Consider the following 19,730-nt stretch of genomic DNA (forward strand, 5'->3'; position numbering starts at 1 on the left):
TATGTTTTTGTTTGTAGCTAGCATTTCAAGGTAATTCACTGCTTCTTGCAGAGGGTGTTTTTACTTGAAAATGTCTGTTCCTCGTTGTGAATAATCCATGTGGTTACATTCTACCTCATTTGTAAATGTTTTACCCTAAACCATGTGATATTAGCACATTGGCTTGGATCGGAATCAGGGCTATCATATTTCATCCAGGCATAGAGAGACAGAGAAATGAAATGGAGTTAGAGAGGAGAAATACATGGATGATAGGCAGAGGGAATGGATTCACAGAGAAAAAAAGGCAGAGAACAGAGGAAGAGTGAAAGAGAAGCAAACAGCTGAGGCAAAAGGGGTATCATGAGTAGTGGAATGGGGAAGCATGGACAAGAGAGGCAGAGAGAGGAGACACAGTTAAGAGAAGAGAGGGGAACAAAGAAAATGGGGGCTCTGCAATCAACCCAGTGTTCTCACAAGAAAGGAGAGGGAAACAAAGAAAAAGGGATGGAGAAGGTAGGCAAAGAGAGGAGGTGGAGAGGAGCAGCAAAAAGAAGCAGGACAGTGACGAAGGGGGCAGAGGGAAGAGGCAGAGAAGCAGGATGGAAGAGACAGGCAGTAAAGAGCCGGTGGGAAATGATGAAGAGGGACAGTGAAGCTAGTAGGTTCTGAGTCTGGTATTTGTTTTATGTGGATTTAGATGGGGCACACAGTACTCACATTTTACCTTCTCCCTCTTTCCTCTAGATACAGTACATGCAGGCTTCTGCCCACCTCCTATTGCAGTGAATACATGCTTTGTACTGTTCCAACAAGACATGTGTGCCAGTGATTCAACTTGTGCTACTGACGAGAAATGTTGCTCTACATGGTGCAATAGGATGTGTAGGAAGTCTGTGGCAGGTGTGTTACCTTCTTAATTCATTTCTTTCTTTCTGCTTGTTCATGACTTTTTGTAAAGGCCACTTCCTGCAGTTTAAATGAACAGTTCAGCAAAAACAGCTGCACCATATAAACCTACATGTGAACCAACGTGTAAGCCTGCATTAGTAAAGAGCATTTTGTCTAGGAACAGGAAATTAAAAGAAAAATGAGACTGGTGTAGTACAAAGTAGGTTTGGGGTGAGAGTGATGTGGATTAGGGAGGGTGATGTATGATTAGAGTAAAGTGGTGTTGTGGGATTAGAGTGGGCTAGGTTGATGTGGGATTCGAAAAATAGTGGTCTGAGATTAGGGTGGTTGAGGCTGATCATTTTTATCCTTCAACTGATGCCCATGAGCAAGTCTATGTCCGAAACGTGTCGGGGGAAGCAGGTTCAATAAAAGTATGAGAAAGAAACCAAAGGTTACAGAGATGTTATAGTTAGGAAATAGAATTTTAAAAAACATGAAAATTCACTTACCATAGGCATTATGCCCACAAATGTAATATACACCTGGTATGACAGGGTCAAGTCCGTTCATCATGAATGTCCATTTGGCCTTAAAGATAAACGTATGTTTGCATTCACTCGCTCCTACGAAAATGTTATCATAATAAGATTCACCTCGATATATACAAAATTTCCCTACATGCCAAGCATCTAAAGCTATTCTCCCTTGTGTTTTTATTGCGGCAAAATCATAATGGTCTACTGAAGTCCTCTTACTTAGCTCTTTTTCTAATTTCGCATTCATTTGTGCCCTTCTATCATCTGTGCGATCTAAAAAGCTTATTTCTACTGCAGAGAGCGAGCAGGTAAGGTTTTCCCTATGAGCGTGAGCCGTTTCAAAAGGTTGCATTGGCTCGAAAAATTCCCTCATTATTTTAGCATCCCAATCTTTAGCAATCTGGCTTAGCTGCGCTATTATAGGAACATATGCAAAGGTAACATCATAATTTGAGTAAAAATACTGTATGTTGGTTTGACCATAAAATCTAGAAGTTACTATACTACATGTAATCCCGTATGTAAGAGGCATGTGGTGATAAGTCACCCCTTCCTTTACTGATGTCGGTATCTGTGTACACACATAACAATCTTTCGCATCCATAGTCTCAACATATTCTGTTAGCAAGCGATAGAAAACATTATACGAAAGTTCCTTCTTATCATGCAAGTGTCTCTCATCTAATTCTAGTCTTTTCAATGCGGTTAGTTCAGTGACAGTAACAGGAGCAAAAGTAGAAGCATCAATTCTCTCATTCTCACCCTTTCCACGTGTAGCAAGCACTATTGCTATTATTATTAGTACACATGCAGTTATTAAGCCTATACACACATATTTACAATATTTCATTCTACTGTTTTGTGTAGCCATGATCTGTATAGAATCAGAGAGCTAGAAGCACCTATAAAGAAACGATTTAGCACATTAGTTACAAAGCTGAACGAGCGCAATGTTCACACAGTTTTCTTCAGGAGCCCAGTCACTTTATCGGTTAGCAGCATTTGTCTCAATTCGGCAATAACTCAGTCTTTTATCAGTTCAGCAAGTGTCTCATCCGGTTTAGCAATGTCTCAGCTGGTTGTTTGTATCACGTTAGATTGTAACAAGCAATGTCATTTATCACCCTTTCAATCAACAGTGTCCATAAAACTTTTCTTTTCTATTGGTATCTCTTCTTCTTCGTTCTCGAGGCTTAGAGATACAAATTCGTCAGTCCAATCGTCATTGACTTCATATGCCCATTCTGGACCGGAATATCTCCTGTTTGGTATCCTTTTCCTTTTCAATTTTGCTTCTCTTTTCGATTCTGCCTCACTGGTACTTTCCTCTTTTGCCAAGTCTTTTCCTTCACTTGAGGTTGGTACCACGACAGACACTTCCTTTCTTTTTTCTTTCACTTTTGGCCTTTCTCTGTCGTTCAAATTTTCTTTAGTTCTTAGTTTTATTGGTGATATACTTAGTCTCCTCTTTGCACCGTGTCCACTTGATGGACCTGCGATCTTTTCTGTGGAAGCTTGAACAGTTTCGTTCTGTTCTGCCTTGTCCCCTCCTTCTGGGGAATCAATCAGGTTCCCTTTTTCTTTTCCTGTATCGTCTGCTTCTGGGAAAGCCCTCCTCTGATCAGGCTCTCCTGCTTCTTCACCTCTTTCGAGCCCTTCGTCACCGTTACTTTCGTCAGGCTCTTTATCACTTTCAGCTGCTTCAGGCTCTTTGTCACCTTCAGCTGCTTCAGGCTCTTTGCTACCCTCAGCTGCTTCAGGCTCTTTGTCACCTTCAGCTGCTTCGTCGCTGTCTGAGGTTTCTCCTTGGTCTTCCCCAAGTGAGTCGGTTGTTTCGTCCTCAGAGAATATTTCTCTCTCTCCTGTTCCTGCCTGTTCGCTTTCAGTTCGGTTTTGCTCTGTCTCAGCGCTCAGCACTGTTTTATCAAGCACTGGCAGTTTCAGCGCTTCAACTTCCTCATCTGTGGGACACAACACTTTCTTTGTGTGACTGGCGTGAATCCAGTTGGGAACTCCCGCACACTTCACAGCGGTAGTTGTCGTCAGGATCCCTTGGAAAGGGCCTTTCCAACGGGGTTCCAGACACAACTTCCTCACGTGCTTCTTTATCACGACCCAGTCACCTGCTTTCAGTGTGTGTCCTGGACCTTGGATCGGTGGCAAGGTGGTTGCTTCCACCTGGTGAGAGAAAGAGCGAACCACGTCAGCCAGACCTTTGCAGTAGTCTAACACCATATCATCTGTAATATTCAAAAGCGCGTTTGCGGGAACTGCAGGAAGTCTCATAGCCCTGCCCATGAGAATTTCGTGCGGAGACAATCCAGTCTTTCTGTCAGGGGTGTTTCTCATTGACATTAGCACCAAAGGCAATGCGTCAGGCCATTTCAAATTTGTCGATGCACATATTTTCGCCATTCTTGATTTCAGTGTACCATTCATCTGTTCCACCAGTCCTGATGCTTCTGGGCGATAGCTACAATGCAGTTTTTGCTCAGTGTTCAGCGCTGCGCAAAGTAACTTTATCACCTCGTTATTGAAGTGACTTCCTCTATCTGATTCTAAAGAGATCGGGAATCCGAAACGTGGTATCAACTCCCACAACAATAGCTTTGCAACTGTAAGGCTGTCATTTCTACGTGTGGGGTATGCTTCAATCCAGTGACTAAAAATGCACACAATCACCAACACATACTTCAGACCTCCATGCACAGGCATCTCAATGAAGTCCATCTGCATTCTGCTGAACGGGCCACTCGCCCTACCAATGTGGCTCGCGTTCACAACCGTTCCCTTCCCTGGGTTCATCTGCTGACAAATGACACATCGATGGCAAACTGCTTCTGCAGCTTGACGGAATCTGGGGTTAAACCAATCAGTTTTGAACAATCTTATCATGGCATCTCTCCCTAGGTGAGCCTGCCCATGATAGAACCGCGCTAGCTGCGATAAGAGACCATTTGGCAAAACAAATTTTCCCTCATTTGAAACCCATAACTCATCTGGTCTCTTTGTGCATTGTGACTTAATCCAGGAATCTCTTTCATCCTCCCTGACGCTATTCTGTAATGCTTTTAGTTCATCCATTGTATCCACGACCTTCAAGGCAAATGCTTCAGCTGGTTCGAGTTCTGGTTCACTTATCGAATTCCATTCATCCCTGAGTAATATACAGTTCAAGGCACAAAATCTTGCGACTTGATCCGCATATGCGTTTCCCAGAGAAACATAGTCCTGTCCTTTTGTATGAGCACTACACTTTACCACTGCAACTTCGGCTGGCATTTGAATGGCATATAACAATTCCCTTATTCTCTCCCCGTTTTTCACTGGGGACCCTGAAGAGGTCAGGAAACCTCTCTGTGACCATAGTTGCCCAAAGTCGTGCACAATTCCAAACCCGTACTGACTATCAGTGTAAATGGTGACTTTCATCAATGTAGACAATTGGCATGCTCTTGTAAGGGCTACAAGCTCTGCTACTTGTGCAGAATAGACTCCTTGGAGCCAGGATGCTTCCAATACACCTGTTACAGTACATACAGCATATCCTGCTTTCAAAATTCCCATCCCATCTCTTAGACATGAACCATCAACAAAAACAATTTGGTCATTTTCATCAAGCTTAGTATCCTTAATGTCAGGTCGAGGTTTTGTGCAAAATTCAGTCACCTGAAGGCAGTCATGCTCGACGTCCTCAGCGTTCTCAATTTCAGCATTTTCACCAGGAAGCAAGGTTGCTGGATTCAACGTAGTGCACCTTTTCAGCTGCACGTTCGGTGAGCCCAGAATTATTGTCTCATATCTTGTGAGTCTTGCTCCAGTCATGTGTTGCGTTCGGGAGCGGGTCAAAAGTATTTCAACTGAGTGAGGGACCATGACTGTTACTGGGTGTCCCATCACTATTCCTTCACTCTGAGTGAGGCTGATACCAACTGCTGCTACGGCGCGCAAACACCCTGGAAGTGCTGCTGCGACCGGATCCAAAGTAGCTGAAAAATACGCTACTGGTCTGTTTATGCCACCATGGGCTTGAGTCAAGACAGACAAAGAACATGCATCACGTTCATGACAAAACAATGTGAAAGGCTTTGTGTAATCAGGCATACCTAAAGCTGGAGCCCTGCACATGCATTCTTTCAATTCGATAAAGGCATCCATCTCATCTCCTTTCAGCTCAATTTGATCCAAGGCATCCTTCTGGGTCAGTTTCAGTAAAGGCTTTGCTAGAGTTGAGAAGTTGGGAATCCACTGACGACAGTAGCTCACCATCCCCAAAAACTTCCTCACCTCCCTCCTCGTCTTTGGTGGACTCATTTGTAGTACACTTGTTATTCTTTCCTTCATTATTCTCCGTGACCCTTTCTCTATCTGGTGACCCAAGTATTTCACTTTCTTCTGACAGAACTGCAACTTGGAAGGAGACACCTTGTGTCCATTCCTTCCCAAATGGTTCAGTAGAGCAATGGTATCGGCTGTGCAGCCACTTTCGGTCTTAGATGCAATCAGTAAGTCATCGATGTACTGTACTAGGGTTGACTCGAATGGCAACTCTAATGCTTCCAAGTCTTTCTTTAGAATCTGATTGAATATTGACGGTGACTCAGAAAACCCTTGAGGAATGCGACACCAACTGTAAACTCTGTCTAAGAATTTGAAACAAAAGAGAAATTGGCTGTCCTCATGAAGAGGCACCGAAAAGAATGCTTGTGACAAGTCAATGACTGAGAACCACTCGGCATCGCAAGGGACTTGAAACATTATCACAGCTGGATTCGGTACGACAGGGCAACATTTAACTATAATGTCATTTATTTTCCTCAAGTCCTGCACAATTCGGACCTTTCCACTCGGCTTTATTAGTCCCATGATTGGTGAATTACATGGACTGCTTAACACTTCTTTCAGTACCCCCTGTTTTACAAACTCGTCAATGAGTTGGGTGACTTTCATGAGGGTGTCTTGTGCCATGTGGTATTGTGGGGTCTGAGGAAAGGTTACATTGGGTTTTTACGGCCACTTTCACTGGTTCCACTCCTTTCATCAATCCCACCTCTTTTCCTGTCATATCCCACACTTCCTTTCCGACTGTTTCCCGTAATTCAGCTGGAATATCTTCTTCAGTTATCATCGGGAAAAGGTTAATCAGAGGATACTCTTCATCGACAGTTTCCATCTCATCCCCTTCTACACTGTCCTCTTCTTCCCCATCACTGCTCGTCTGAATTTTAATTCCATCGTTCGAACACATAATCGAACATCCCAATTTGCACAATAGGTCTCTCCCTAACAGTGCTATCGGGCTTGAGTCACATACCACAAATTTGCGTAACCCTTGATAGTTACCAATGCTGACTGGTACCGGATCTGTGATTGGGTTCGTCAGGTGCCTGTTTGCTACTCCCACCACTTGAACTGTCCTCCCTGAGAGTGGCAAATTTGGTACTTCAATGCTCCTAACAGTTGAACGTATGGCCCCTGTGTCGACCAAGAATTAAACACTATGACCCATAACTCTTCCCTCCACATATGGACCCTTTTGATCAACTTCCAAGGATGCTGCAAGCACACAATTTCCCTCCTCATCTGAACTTTCACTCTCCCATACATTGTTTATTCCATTCTCACTGTGTAATGGGAACTGTTGTACGGTGCCATTTGTATTCATTACCTGACCCGAGACCTGTGGAGGATCCATCACTTGCTGCTGACTCATTGGTGCCAAAGGTATTTGCATTTGCTGATTAGGTACCATGGGAAACTGCTGTTGCATTGGCTGCATTTGCGTCATCTGCATACGGGGCATCTGCATCTGCTGCGGCTGCATGGGCTGTAATCCCTGCAGCTGATTTATGGTCTGAAAATTTGGGTTTGGACCTCTCATTTTCGGTCCCCTCATTGTCTGAAATGCATTGACATCATTGTTTTGCTGACCAACACCTGCACCTTCCTGTACCACCATCGGGCACTCGCGTTTCCAATGACCGACGATTCCGCACACGTGACACGGCATCACCTTTTTCAATGCCTGCACACCATTCGGAGTCACAACAGTGTTCAAATCCGGACCATTATTCCCAAAACCTCCTCTGCCCCTGCCTCTCGCCTGTGGCTGAAACATCATATTTCCCTGCAACTGCGGCTGCGGTTGCGGTACCTGCTGTAGGAACCCTTGCAACCCTTGCAAACCTTGCAGACCTGTCTGAGCTGCTTTAAGTTGCATCATCATCACTTTCTCTTTCAACTTTTTCTGTTTCACTTCAATTTCGTCGCTACAGTATTTCGCATAATTCAACACCTCATCAATCGGTTTCAACTGCCAACAAATCAAATGCGTCTTTATCATCTGACTTATCTCTGGTCTCAGCCCTTCCACAAATCTAAACACGAAATGAAGCATGTCCTTCGCCTCTATTGTTTCCGTGCCACTGTAGTTCTTGAACGCCTTCAACAACCTCTCATAGTAACCATGAATCGACTCTTTAGCCTCTTGGGCAGTTCTATCAATCTTCTGCCAATCCACATTTTTCGCGGCAACCTTCGTCTTTAAATGCTCAATCACCTTATAGTACAAGCTCATCACCATAGGTGATGGTGCACCCGTATCCCTGTCTCTCTCTGGTTCACTTGTCGGCCAACCTACAGCTCTTTTGCAATCCTCCCACAATTCTGCCGGAACCACAATCTCAAAGAGGGTGTTCAGGTCTTCCCAAAGACATTTTGCAAGCTTCACAAACCTATCAGTCTGTTGATACCATTAAATCGGTTTCTCTCTCAGTTTGGGAAAATCATCCGTAAAAGACTGAATGTCGCTTCTGTGCCACGGTACATGTATTAATTTTCCCCCTGCTGTCTCCCTCATTGGTAACATGGTTATTGCATCACTACTCTGTGGTCTTTTCTCATCGTGCTCTGGGGCACTGTCTTTCTTCTTTTCCTTTCTCTTTACCCATCTGCTTTCCCATTTGTCTAAGCACCTCCACACTTGTGCACTCTGCAGCAATTCTCTAAGGTGCGCCTTCATGCCTGCTGACCTCATGTGTTCAAAGTCTGTGGTCCCGAAATCCAATCTATAGCTCCTGCTCAAGTGTTTTGTCTTGTCTATCTCAACCCCATTTTTGTCAGCTATTTCTTGCAACCTTCTATGTACCTTGTTCACTTCTCTCGTAATCCTAGGACATAGATACCTCAGCTCCTCTTCCGAGTAGGACTCTAGCCTATTCACACCCATAGTCCCTTCCACCAATTCTTGTGCTTCCATGTTCAACCTGACCCTATTCAGATAGTCTTCTCCATTCCCACTGGCTGAGCTTTGTGTGGAATTCAGACTGTTGAACCACTGCGTCAGCTGTTGCGCATTCAACCCCATCAGTGTAGCATTCACATCGACTGCCATTGAGGGTTGCGGCAACTTTTCAGTGTTCGATGATAGCGGTATCATTAGTGAGGGACTCGACCTCACCACTGTTGACTGAGCACATATGGGACTGAACTCCATCAAGGACCCAGATCCAGTTGGCAGAGCCGCTATCGGAGTTGTCTCTGGAGTGTTTTGTATGCACCTCCTTTCCATCCCACTCTGCACCATTGACCCTTGACCGCTCATACCTGAATTAGGCTGAATGTACAAAGGTACCGGTGGACCTACAGTAATGGGTAGGGATATCGCATCTGCGTTCTGTCCATTCCCCATGTTCTGAGACATGTTCATTCCCACACTATGGGTCATCATTGCCGGCAAGCCCGTCTGACTCCCCGTCATCTGAGCATGTGCGGTTCCCCCCTGCATCTGCTTTTGAGGCATCAAAAACTGGGTTGATTCAGCTTGTGCCAATGTTGGGTTGCGACCATTCTGTACTCCCATTACGGTCGGATCTAGAATCATTCCCGTACTGTTGTTACTGCTGTAGTACCTTGGGACCTGCGGCTGATACTTTTCTGCTGTTTTCAATATCGGCACATCTGGATATATTCTCCTAACCTGCGGTATCTGCGGGGTGAACAGTAAACTCGGGTCCTTAGATCCCGATGGCGTTTCTGAACTCTGAGTTTCATTATTCTGTACCGGTGCCGGAGGGGCAGAACTGGTACTTGGACCTTGTCCATTCTCTGCATAAGGTGGTGGACGGTCGTTCAGCAATTGCATGATTAACTCCTCATCCTCTAACTCCTCTTCTCTTCTCAACTTTTCCTCGTCCTCTCTATCTTTGGAACACCTCCTGTTTGTCTTACAGGTAACTTTCTTGCCTGTCGCCTCTTCTTCCTTAGCAATTGCGGGAAACAATTTTATCCCCTGCAATACATCTGACCTCCACACCTTCTGTGCATTATCCCACCTAGCGTCCGCTAGTGTCTTTTCTACCTTCCTTATCCTGGTCTCGAACTTATTTTGCTGTTGCTGTCTAGCCATCAGTTCCCAAATCGCTAGAGCCTCAAACTGTGCTGGCCTTGGAGGTACCTTCATGTCGTACATCGCGAATCTCAAATTCTCTAGGATCCTTATATTGAATGTCCCATGGATCGGGAACGCTACGCTCCCATGTTTCTCTGTCAGCTTGTGCCATTGCTTTAGCCAAAGACACGGAGCTACCCCTTTTTCCTCCATTACAATGTAAGCTGGTGTACCTTCGGGTGACGTCTCCTCTCCTACGCTCGCTTTAATGTAAGACTCCCCCTTCATCGCACTCTTTAATGCTTTAAAAAATTTCATTTTCTCGTCTTTTATTTCACAAAGCTTGTAATCAATAAGTGACTTTAATTCCCGGAATACTCTTCGCTTGCCTTTCCCCTTCCAATCGAGCCCCACGGACTGCGTCCAATCCGTGCGCGACCCTTCTTTGCAACCAACCTATCCCAGCGCGGCTCCTAGTGACGTCACACTCGCACACTCTGCGGCTGACAAAGCCTCGCGGCTTGTCCTCCTTCACTCAGCTCCTCTCGTAACAACTTCTGGCAGGTAACGCGAGCTATCAAAAAATTATAATAAAACAGATCTGTCGGTTTACTACAGAAAGGGTAACACAATCGCTTCAGGACCTTAGGGATTTTTCACTAGCCTCGGCAGTTATTCCATCTTTCTCGGTCCCCACTTTCGCAAGCAAATCTGACCCGCAGACTCTGCTCTCAACTTGTCAGTGATCTATTCTAGTGCACTTAGAATTTTGTCAAAGCCCGAAGTCAAAGTTTTCTTTCACTCCCTTAACACACGTACCGACTCGTTGACCACGCCCGGTCAATCTATTAAACCGACCAGACCACAACATAAAACAAGTGTCTCATACACTTTTCAACATACTCCGGAGTCTCTTGACCTCGCAGGGCCCGTCTCAACAACAACAACCACGTGGACCTTTTTCTGCACAAAGCGCCACATGCACATGAAGTTTGACGACTTCCCTATTCCTACACTCGGAGTCGCACCTCCGCTATTCTCTAAAATCCTCGCAACCTTTTCAAACAATCTGCGGCAATAAGCTGTGCAAGCGCAAAATCCTAACTTCACTCATATCATCACTAGTACCGCCAACGCCGATCTCACACCTCCATTCTCTCCATTCGCAAGCTCCGAGATCCCGGGAAAGTCGCGGGGGACTTAGCCCATCATCATTTTCTCAATCTGTTTTACCCAAGAAAAATCTAATTCAACACCATATACCTCTCGAGCGGGGTCCCAAAAGTCTAAACCATCCTCTGCTACCATCTACTGATAGAGCGTTCCGTACTAATAATTTACCTGTATTTGGACGCTCTTTAGGCTGATGAATCTTTTGACCAAGTGGGACTCTCTTCACCCGAGATCAGTCAATTTAATCCAATCAATAATCAATAACGAACATAAGCAATACCCTGATCAACATAACACTTCACAATTAATCCAGAATACATTTCGGCGAACCATGACCTTTCGGTCATGAATAACCACACCAATTTATTCAAAGTTAATGAATTTATTTCCCTATATTAACAAAGCTAGCACAATATAGATGTGTCTCAACACCAAATGATATATGTAAATGAACATTAATAGCTGTCCATAACGGCGGAAAAGATGCAATCTATGCAGCATTTGAATAACAATGCCTTCGATAATGGCAACGCAAACCACTAAAACTATAATCTGTAATGAGCTAATTGCATACATTAGTCAGCATAACAAGGTCTCAAATTGCATCGTGCAACAAAAGGAATCCTCATCTAACCTCAAATTAGCATCGGCATGTGGGACTTCATGCAAAAACAATTTAGCAACATTAATTTGGAAAACTCCTAGCTAGTGCTCTTATCAAAAATCAGCAGTTGGTTACCTAAAAGAAACACAATGCAATTGTACAATGTCCTTTCATATTTACCAATTTCAATCAGCATTCAAGGAAGTCTTCGTCTCACAGGTACCGTTTCTCGATCAGCATGGGACGGGGCAAAGGGGCAGGGGTGGACGGGGCAATTGCCTCACGGCGGCAAGATAAACTACTACTTCATGCAAAAGGGACAGATCAAAGTTAAAGTCTCTAAGGCGAGAATTACTTAAAGTCTCTTTCTCTCGATTAGAGAAAGCATCAGAGTCTCATTCAAAATGGCGTCGCAGCAAGGTGGGCCATAATAGCTGCAAGGTCCTGCAAAATGGCGGGTATCGGGCTCATAATGACTGGTAACGGCAATAATGGCTACTTTCTCCTTGTGCACCTGGTTTAAATAGACAACAGTTCAAATCCAGTAGGGTCTTCCATTGGAGGGTTCATAGGTTGGCTTCAAATTGTCCAATCAAAAACAACAGTTCTCAAGCTTCTACCTAGGCATACATTCTCCTTGGAGACGGTTACGTAAGTTGCAAATTTTATACCAATTAACTCACTTTCAGAGCTTCCATTGTCCGCACCTGCAGATTGACCTTGGAGCAAAGAAGAAGATGCCAGGCTGGCACAAAACCTTAAGATAAGCATGTGAACGATCTCAGTGGAAAAGTACAGCTTCAAGCAAGAATACACGTTTATTAGCACATTGGAAAAATACGAGCATCTAAATCATGAGACAAGGCAACTAGGCCGAAGCCTGCACTAAAGTTATGCTAAGCTAAAACGTTTCCAACAAGCAAATCGTAGTACACGTTTACGATTATGTCAGATTCGTACAATTCTAATACATCACGTTATATAAAGCACGTTTTTAAATGTTGGCATACTACTCTGAGGGCACATTTGTCCCCGTACAATCTTTATTCGTTCGATTAAAGTCACACTTGATTATTGCAGCACTACGTTTAAACGCTAATAAATGTAAAACCTTCATTTCTGCGTCATCAGTAGTTAGGGGGTTGGCGGCAGTGTGTGGCTGCAGGCCAGGCCCGGCAACCCACAGCTGCCCTGCATGCCTGAAGGCCGTGAGCACTGGTGATTGGAGTAATATATTTTTTTCACAAAGTTATTTTCATTGCTATACAATAATCCAACTACTACCGTCCATGGCCTTGGGCAGTGTGTAGCAGTAGTTAGCCGCAGAGCCTGACTTGCGACCAGGCCCTGTGGCTAACCCCTATAACAACCCAGCCCCGTGCTTCACATGGCATTTCGATGTGCGCAGCAGGGGTTGTCCTCAGGGCCAACCTCTGTAACCACACAACCGTGCACACACTTAGCCTGTGTGAGTAGCTGGTCGCACTATTTGTCTTCCGTTGCATTTAGTGCTATCTAGTGATGATAAAGTATCCTGTCATCAGTTTTGGAATCAAGGGGTCATTAATGGCATAAAAACTCTTCTTGAGGAATTCCACATAATTAACTTAATTCTACATGGTTATGCTAGACAGAATTATGGGAGGTGCTCCCACCCCTCAGTAGTCACTGCTAAGTATGTGTGGAGGTATTCTTTGACTATTCCCCCTTTAGAGAACAATGTAGTGCTCTATGGGAGAGGACGAGCACATCCAAAAATGCAAAACACATGAAAGGAGGCAAGATTTAATTCTAGAAAATCCATGAGGGACATTTAAAAAAATAAGCTTAAACCAGTTGGTTAGACATGTTCAGCAGGGAGCTGCATGAGGAACACTTTTCAGGGCTGTCATAAAGGTTGACTTCTGAGTGGAAGAGCTTGGCTTTGTGTGTGGAGACAGCAGATGGAATGTGGTTTTGGCATTAGGTGCAATATGCATCTTGAAGCTGAGGATGGTATTGAGGCAGAAGTTCATAGATCTGGTGCTGTTGATGAAGTGTAATGTGAAGCAGGTCAGCATTATCCTATTGACCCATGCCTAGACCCAATTATTGCTGGCACCTCCCATGAGGACAAATTATGTCTTAGGATCTGCTTGGGAAAGGAAAAATACCACTTTAGTTTGTAACACCTGAAACCCCATCTAACTTCCTTGTGCCACCCTACCCAAGTCCCCCCATGCCTCAGTTTCATTACATCTATGAACTGGGAGCACCTAGAAACAGGTGCAATCTCCTTATCTAGCAGTATGTAAGACAATTGACGTTTACTATTCTGTTTTCTTGATAGGGCTGCTGATGAATCCTGTAAATTCTTGCATGTTTATGAAAATCATTGAATATATATGTTATCTTAATCATGCTAATATTGCAAGTGTTGATGGGGCTGATGACTGACCTTGAAGAAACAAACATTTGAACAATGTTCCAGGGCGCTTCAATGAAGTCGGCTCCTAGAATTCTGTTTATTATAACTTATTACAAGCCCCTGTTAGGGAAGAGTTTCACACTGAGATTTTTTGTTGTGTGTTTTGCCTATGCACATTTCTAGATTTTTGTCTCTTTCACTCTTCTTTTTTGTTTCCTGTAACTTCACTTCCTGAATCCAGCCACAATTGATGTTCATGGTGTTCTCTTCAGTCCAGAAGGAGGGGGACCCTTCACTGCTGCAATAGGAGCTGCATCATCCATAGATAGAAATCATAGCATTCTTGAGTTTTTGGGGGTGGGCTTTGCTTAGAGTATCACACTGCTTCATAGGCTAGAATTATGAAAGGATAATGTCTTTGGAACTTGTTTGTCAACATGCCAGATCAGGGAAGTGCAGAGTGAGGATGTGAACAACATATCATGGGTATTATTGTCTTCGCATTGTGACTGGCTAGGACAGTAACTATTAGTATGTCATGATGTTCTCTCACTCAGGTGCTTCTGTCTTCCCTATGCTGTGCACATGTGTGTACATGCGCAGTAATCCCACCTACTTTTTAGTAGGCCAGTGACACATATTCCTCTGTAAATATACTATAACTGCAATTAAAATCATAATCTGCCCATTCCAGCAGTAATAATTGAATATGCACGTATTTAGTATCTTGGAATTTCAAACAATTTCATCATTTTAAAGATAATTTTCTTTTTTTCAGAGAGAACAGATTAAGTGATAGAAACGTTTACAACAACAACGCGTGCTGGATGTCCTGTAGTCCTCCTGCTCTATTTTATTGGTGCCAAACAACAGTGCATGTTAGATTGGGTCTGATGTTAGTAGCAAAAGTAAACAGATATTACTAGCATAATCACCCATTGTGCTGTCAATCTGCTTGTATTACTTCATGTCACTGATATGGTTTTGTATGTGCTCACTCTGTAAAATAAAAGATGACTAGGGCAATGCATCGCACATAAAGCTCTTACAATGAATACAAAATGTATTGTCTTTAATTTGTCAAAACCACCACAGTGTAATATACATTAAATACATACTCTAACATTTAGGTAACAAGCACTGGAAATCACAGTAGGTGTCGCTTGTAACTGAAAGCACTTCTACAGTCACTGGTGAGTTGAGCAATTTAATAACTCATCTGACATGCAATGTGTTACTCATCCTTGGGCCAGTGCACCCATATATCCGGCAACTAAGCTATTCTTTCATTCACCCACTCATCAATTCACAATAAAACACAACAGAAACTCAACACACATATGCAAAATAGATTTAATAAGAAGAAAGAGAATATATTGCTGTCTAAACATTGTGAACACATAGGCCCATATTTATACTTTTTGACGCAAACCAGTGCCGGCGCTAGTTTGCGTCAAAAATTTTACCGCCAGCTAACACCATTCCTACGCGTCAGGCGGGCGCCTTATTTAAGGATTGACGTTAGCTGGTGCTGCGGGCTGGTCAGAGTAAAATAAAATGACTCAAACCAGGCAGCACTGGCTTAGGGGAAAATGGGGGTTGTGCATCAAAAAATGGTGCAAGTCAGGTTTGAGTAGAAAATCATGGCTCAAACCGGACTTGCGCCATTTTTTGATGCACAACCCCCATTTTAATGACTCATGTCTTAGCAAAGACAGGAGTCATGCCCCCTTGCCCAATGGCCATGCCCAGAGGACATCTGTCCCCTGGGCACAGTGGCATGTAGGGGGGCCCAAATTAGGCCCCTCTATGCCACTTTAAAAAAATTTAAAAAATGATACTTACCCCAACTTACCTGTACCTACCCGGGATGGGTTCCCCCATCCATGGGTGTCCTCCAGGGGTGGGCGAGGGTGGCAGGGGTGTCCCTGGGGGCAGGGAAGGTCACCTGTGGACTGCTTCCAGGTCAGAGACCATGGAAGTGAGCCCACAGGTCCTTTAAAGCCTGCCCTCACCCAGGCGTTAACAAACAGCGCACGTCAGGCTGTGCGCCGTTATTTAAGGCCCGCCCCCTCCTGTGGGTCAAAATGACGTGGGAGTATAAATAAGGCACACAGGCCTTAAAGTAAATTTTTGGCCGGGAACGCCTACCTTGCACGTCATTAACGCAAGGCGGTTTCCCGCATCCCACAAATGACACACATGGAGGAATTTTGACGTCCGCGGGGTCCGGCGTCAAAGTATATATATGGGGCAAGGTTTGCGCTGAATGTGCGTCAAAATGTTTGACGTACATTCAGCACAAACAGTATAAATATGCCAAATAAAATAGGTAAAAAACTGAACATAGCAGTGAGTGTCCATCTTGGAATGGTATTGTGCTTAGTATATCATTGTTTTAAAGTTCCAGCATGGCCACTACATTTAAAAACAAAATGGGTGGACGGGATCAGAATGCATCATCTCTTTCAACAGTAACAACTTGGTGGCCTGAATCACACTTTGAAGTTGGATGCTATTTTCACATTACTACCTGCCTTTCTGACTCTGTGCTGATAACTGTTTTACCTCAAAACCACTAGACTGTATTTATATGAATGTTTCTTTTCACTTCTCCACTTGTCAATAATTCCTATAGCTTCTTTATTTGCATCTTTCTTTTTCTTTCCTTATTTCCTTTTTCCTCTATTTTCTTTTTCCCTAATAAAATGGTTCAGTAGGATGAAAACAGGCTGCATGTATCAAACAATTTGATGTGGTCTGTCAAGATAACAATTCTGATTGATTAATGCTAATTTGAGATGTATTGCACTAATATGTTTGTGGGGCTATCTTGTGATGCACTGTTGTAGTGGTCACCTGGGTTTTATTAAGTTAAGTAAAGATTACCGTGATCAAGGATGATTATATGACAGTATGAGGGTGCATTATTGAGATTTTTTCTAATCCACTTGTTCTCACCTATCATTAGTTTGGCATTATTTATTTGCTAATTGTTTATTAACTGGTGCCAGCTTTCAAAGTAGCAGGTTTTCTATAATGAGAACTTAATGTATTAGCAGTTGTTGTTCATCTTTCCTCTTTAGTATGTGTATTTTGCGTATTGCATTGAGGAAACTGGTTACAATAAATTAGTTTGAGCAAGTTGCATGGGAACATCGAAACACATGAGATTTTTTGGCCCGATATGTCATCAATTTAATATTTGCTTTGTGATGAGGATGGCCGTAAGCCAATTTAAATTAAGCGTGCATCTGTATGTATGTATTTTTTTCTTTTTTATATGGTATAAGTGATGTATTATGAAAGTATGAGTACTGAGCCCTTATAAGTTGACTAGGGACTCAGATGAGGACCCTGCCATCCAGTGACTCATCCTTAGGCCGGCAGTGCTGGGTACAGCCGTTAGCCCTACCTGCCAATGTATTAAAGACTGTGACCACTGTGGAGCTACTGGGGGAGATTTGATTGTCCGCTCGGCATCCGCTGGGAGAAACCCGGCTCCTCACAGCCCACGGTGGATGGATGAGTCATGGAGCACGTAGGGGGCTGCATCCTTCCATCCGGCCGACCTGATCTGGAACTGCCTTGTCCTTGGCCCTGCCTTGACCGGGAATTAATTACCTCCCATCTTCTTCCTCAGTGAGACTGAAGCCACAACCCTGTACAGGCGGCTGGGGGCTAAAGAAGACTTCTTTAGATCCAGGGACCCTTGCCAGTACTCAATTCTTACTCTATACCCTCTGTTTCAGGGAGGTTCGCAACAAATAGACAGACGATCTAAGCCCCCCTTGCAAAGCACATAGGCTTCCAGACCCGCAACCCTCATGCCCATGATCTGTTATTGGTACTGACACTGCCTTTGACGCCTGTGTGGCCCTGTGCACTGCTGAGTCACCCTGCCCCACTTTCCTGGCGTGTCGTAAGTGTCGACAAGTGACGTAACTCCATCTCACAGGTGCGGCAGGATCAAAGGGTCTGCTTAGCCTCCAGGATCACCACGACGAAGCCGCCCCTCTAACGTTAGGCCTTTGGACTTCTACGGCTCTCACGGTGCTGTTAGCCCTTTTCCCCATGGAGATGTCCTCAGGCAAAACAACTGTTAACTCTACATGCCAGCTGCTCTTTTCGGAGGCTATCTCACAGCCACAGCATGTGGCTTTACCCCCCGTCTCCTCTAGCCCCAGCCCTACAGACCCCTCTGTAAACACCCGCTCAGACACTGGCGTGGAGCGCATCCTACAGGAAATTGCCACAGTGGGCCGTCACCTGGAAGCCAGGGACTCCAAGATCACAGACTTATCTACAGATCCCAAGTCAATCTGGGTGCACATAGCAGGTTTCCAGGACAAAGTCACAGCACTGGACCACCGCCTGAATGCCATCAAAGGCAGGATAGCAGCCCTGCCGGACAGCAAATCAAAATTGCAATTTCTTTGACACAAGCTCACAGACCTAGAAGACAGGAGCTGAAGGGACAATGTCTATTTTTATTGGAATACCGGAGCACAAGAAGGGCACAGATGTGAGAGCTTTCCTTAAGGACTTTGTCCCTGCTCTCACAGACCTTACTTTTTCTCCCATACTGGAATTTCAGTGAGCCCACAGAATCGGTCCCCTCCACACGAACAGCGCTGGGAGACCCCGCCGCATCATGGCGTGCTTCCCCTGGCATGAACAAGTACACCAGCTGCTAATGGCTGCTAGAGCCCATAGACCATACAACCACAAAGGAAATGAAGGCCCTGATTTATACTTTTTGGTGCAAAACTACACTAACGCAGTTTTGCACCAAAAAGTTTATCACTGGCTTGCACCATTTCTGTGCACCAGCTGGGTACCATATTTATGAAATGGTGCAAGCCACTACAAACAGTAGGCTAGCATAAAAAATTATGACGTTAGTTGGGTGGGGCTGGCAATATGGAATAAGGAGGTTTTGCTCCTAAAAATGACATTAGGCAGGTTTGAGTAACAAAAAAAAAATAACTCTAATGTGCCCAGAGTCATTTTCTGATGCAAAACTATCCATACCAACATGACTCATGTCTTAGAAAAGACAGGAGTCATGCCCACCACCCCAATGGCCAGCACATGGGACCAGGGTCCCCTGGGAATGGCCACTGCACCCAGTGCCATGTAGGGGGGCCCATTTCAGGACTCCAATGGCACATAAAAATAAAAAAAAACATACCTGTACTTACCTATACTTACCTGGGATAGGGTCCCCCATCCTCCGCTGTCCGTCTCATTTGGGTGGGGGTGTCTCTAGGGCCTGGGGAGGGCACCTGTGGGCTTATTCCATGGTGTTCCACCATGGAAATAGGCATACAGGTCCCCTAACGCCTGCCCTGACCCAGGCATTAAAAAAAGGTGCAAAGCAAGCTTTGCACCATTTTTGACCCCTCCTCCCTCCCGTGTGTGATTTTAGCATGGAGGGATAAATATGGCGCTAAGGCCATAGAGTCTTTTTTTGCATGGGAATGCCTATTTTGCATCTTGTTGATGCAAAGTAGGTTTCCATGTCCAAAAAATGATGTTAACTCCATAAATTTGGCGCTAGACCGGTCTAGCACCAAAATATAAATATGGAGTTAGCTTTGCACCGAATTTGCGTAAACAAAAATTACGCAAATTTGGTTCAAAACAAGTATAAATATGCCCTGAAATCCGTGTGGCTGTGGACTTACCATGTTGAACTAATGAAAAGCGGAAGGCGTTCCTGGTACTCCGGCCTCAACTGAGAAA

General features: G+C 44.4%; 1 protein-coding gene across 6 annotated transcripts in view; it reads left to right on the forward strand.

Annotated features, from left to right (window-relative positions):
• LOC138297205 (WAP four-disulfide core domain protein 8-like) overlaps nt 1–17,159 on the forward strand; it is a 340,016-nt gene extending 322,857 nt beyond the window's left edge. Inside the window, exons 6-7 of one of the 6 annotated variants that reach the window (XM_069236692.1) lie at nt 727–882; nt 14,761–15,606. In XM_069236692.1, the coding sequence (XP_069092793.1) occupies nt 727–882; nt 14,761–14,774 (170 nt within the window). In that variant the 3' untranslated portion in view covers nt 14,775–15,606. Of the gene's footprint in view, nt 1–726; nt 883–14,760 lie in introns of all 6 variants that reach the window. The other 5 variants (XM_069236697.1, XM_069236694.1, XM_069236693.1 and 2 more) reach the window with 5 other exon arrangements.
• Nucleotides 17,160–19,730: the final 2,571 nt, after the last annotated feature.

The sequence above is a fragment of the Pleurodeles waltl genome, chromosome 5 (genome assembly GCF_031143425.1).
Source record: "Pleurodeles waltl isolate 20211129_DDA chromosome 5, aPleWal1.hap1.20221129, whole genome shotgun sequence".
NCBI classification, from domain to species: domain Eukaryota; kingdom Metazoa; phylum Chordata; class Amphibia; order Caudata; family Salamandridae; genus Pleurodeles; species Pleurodeles waltl.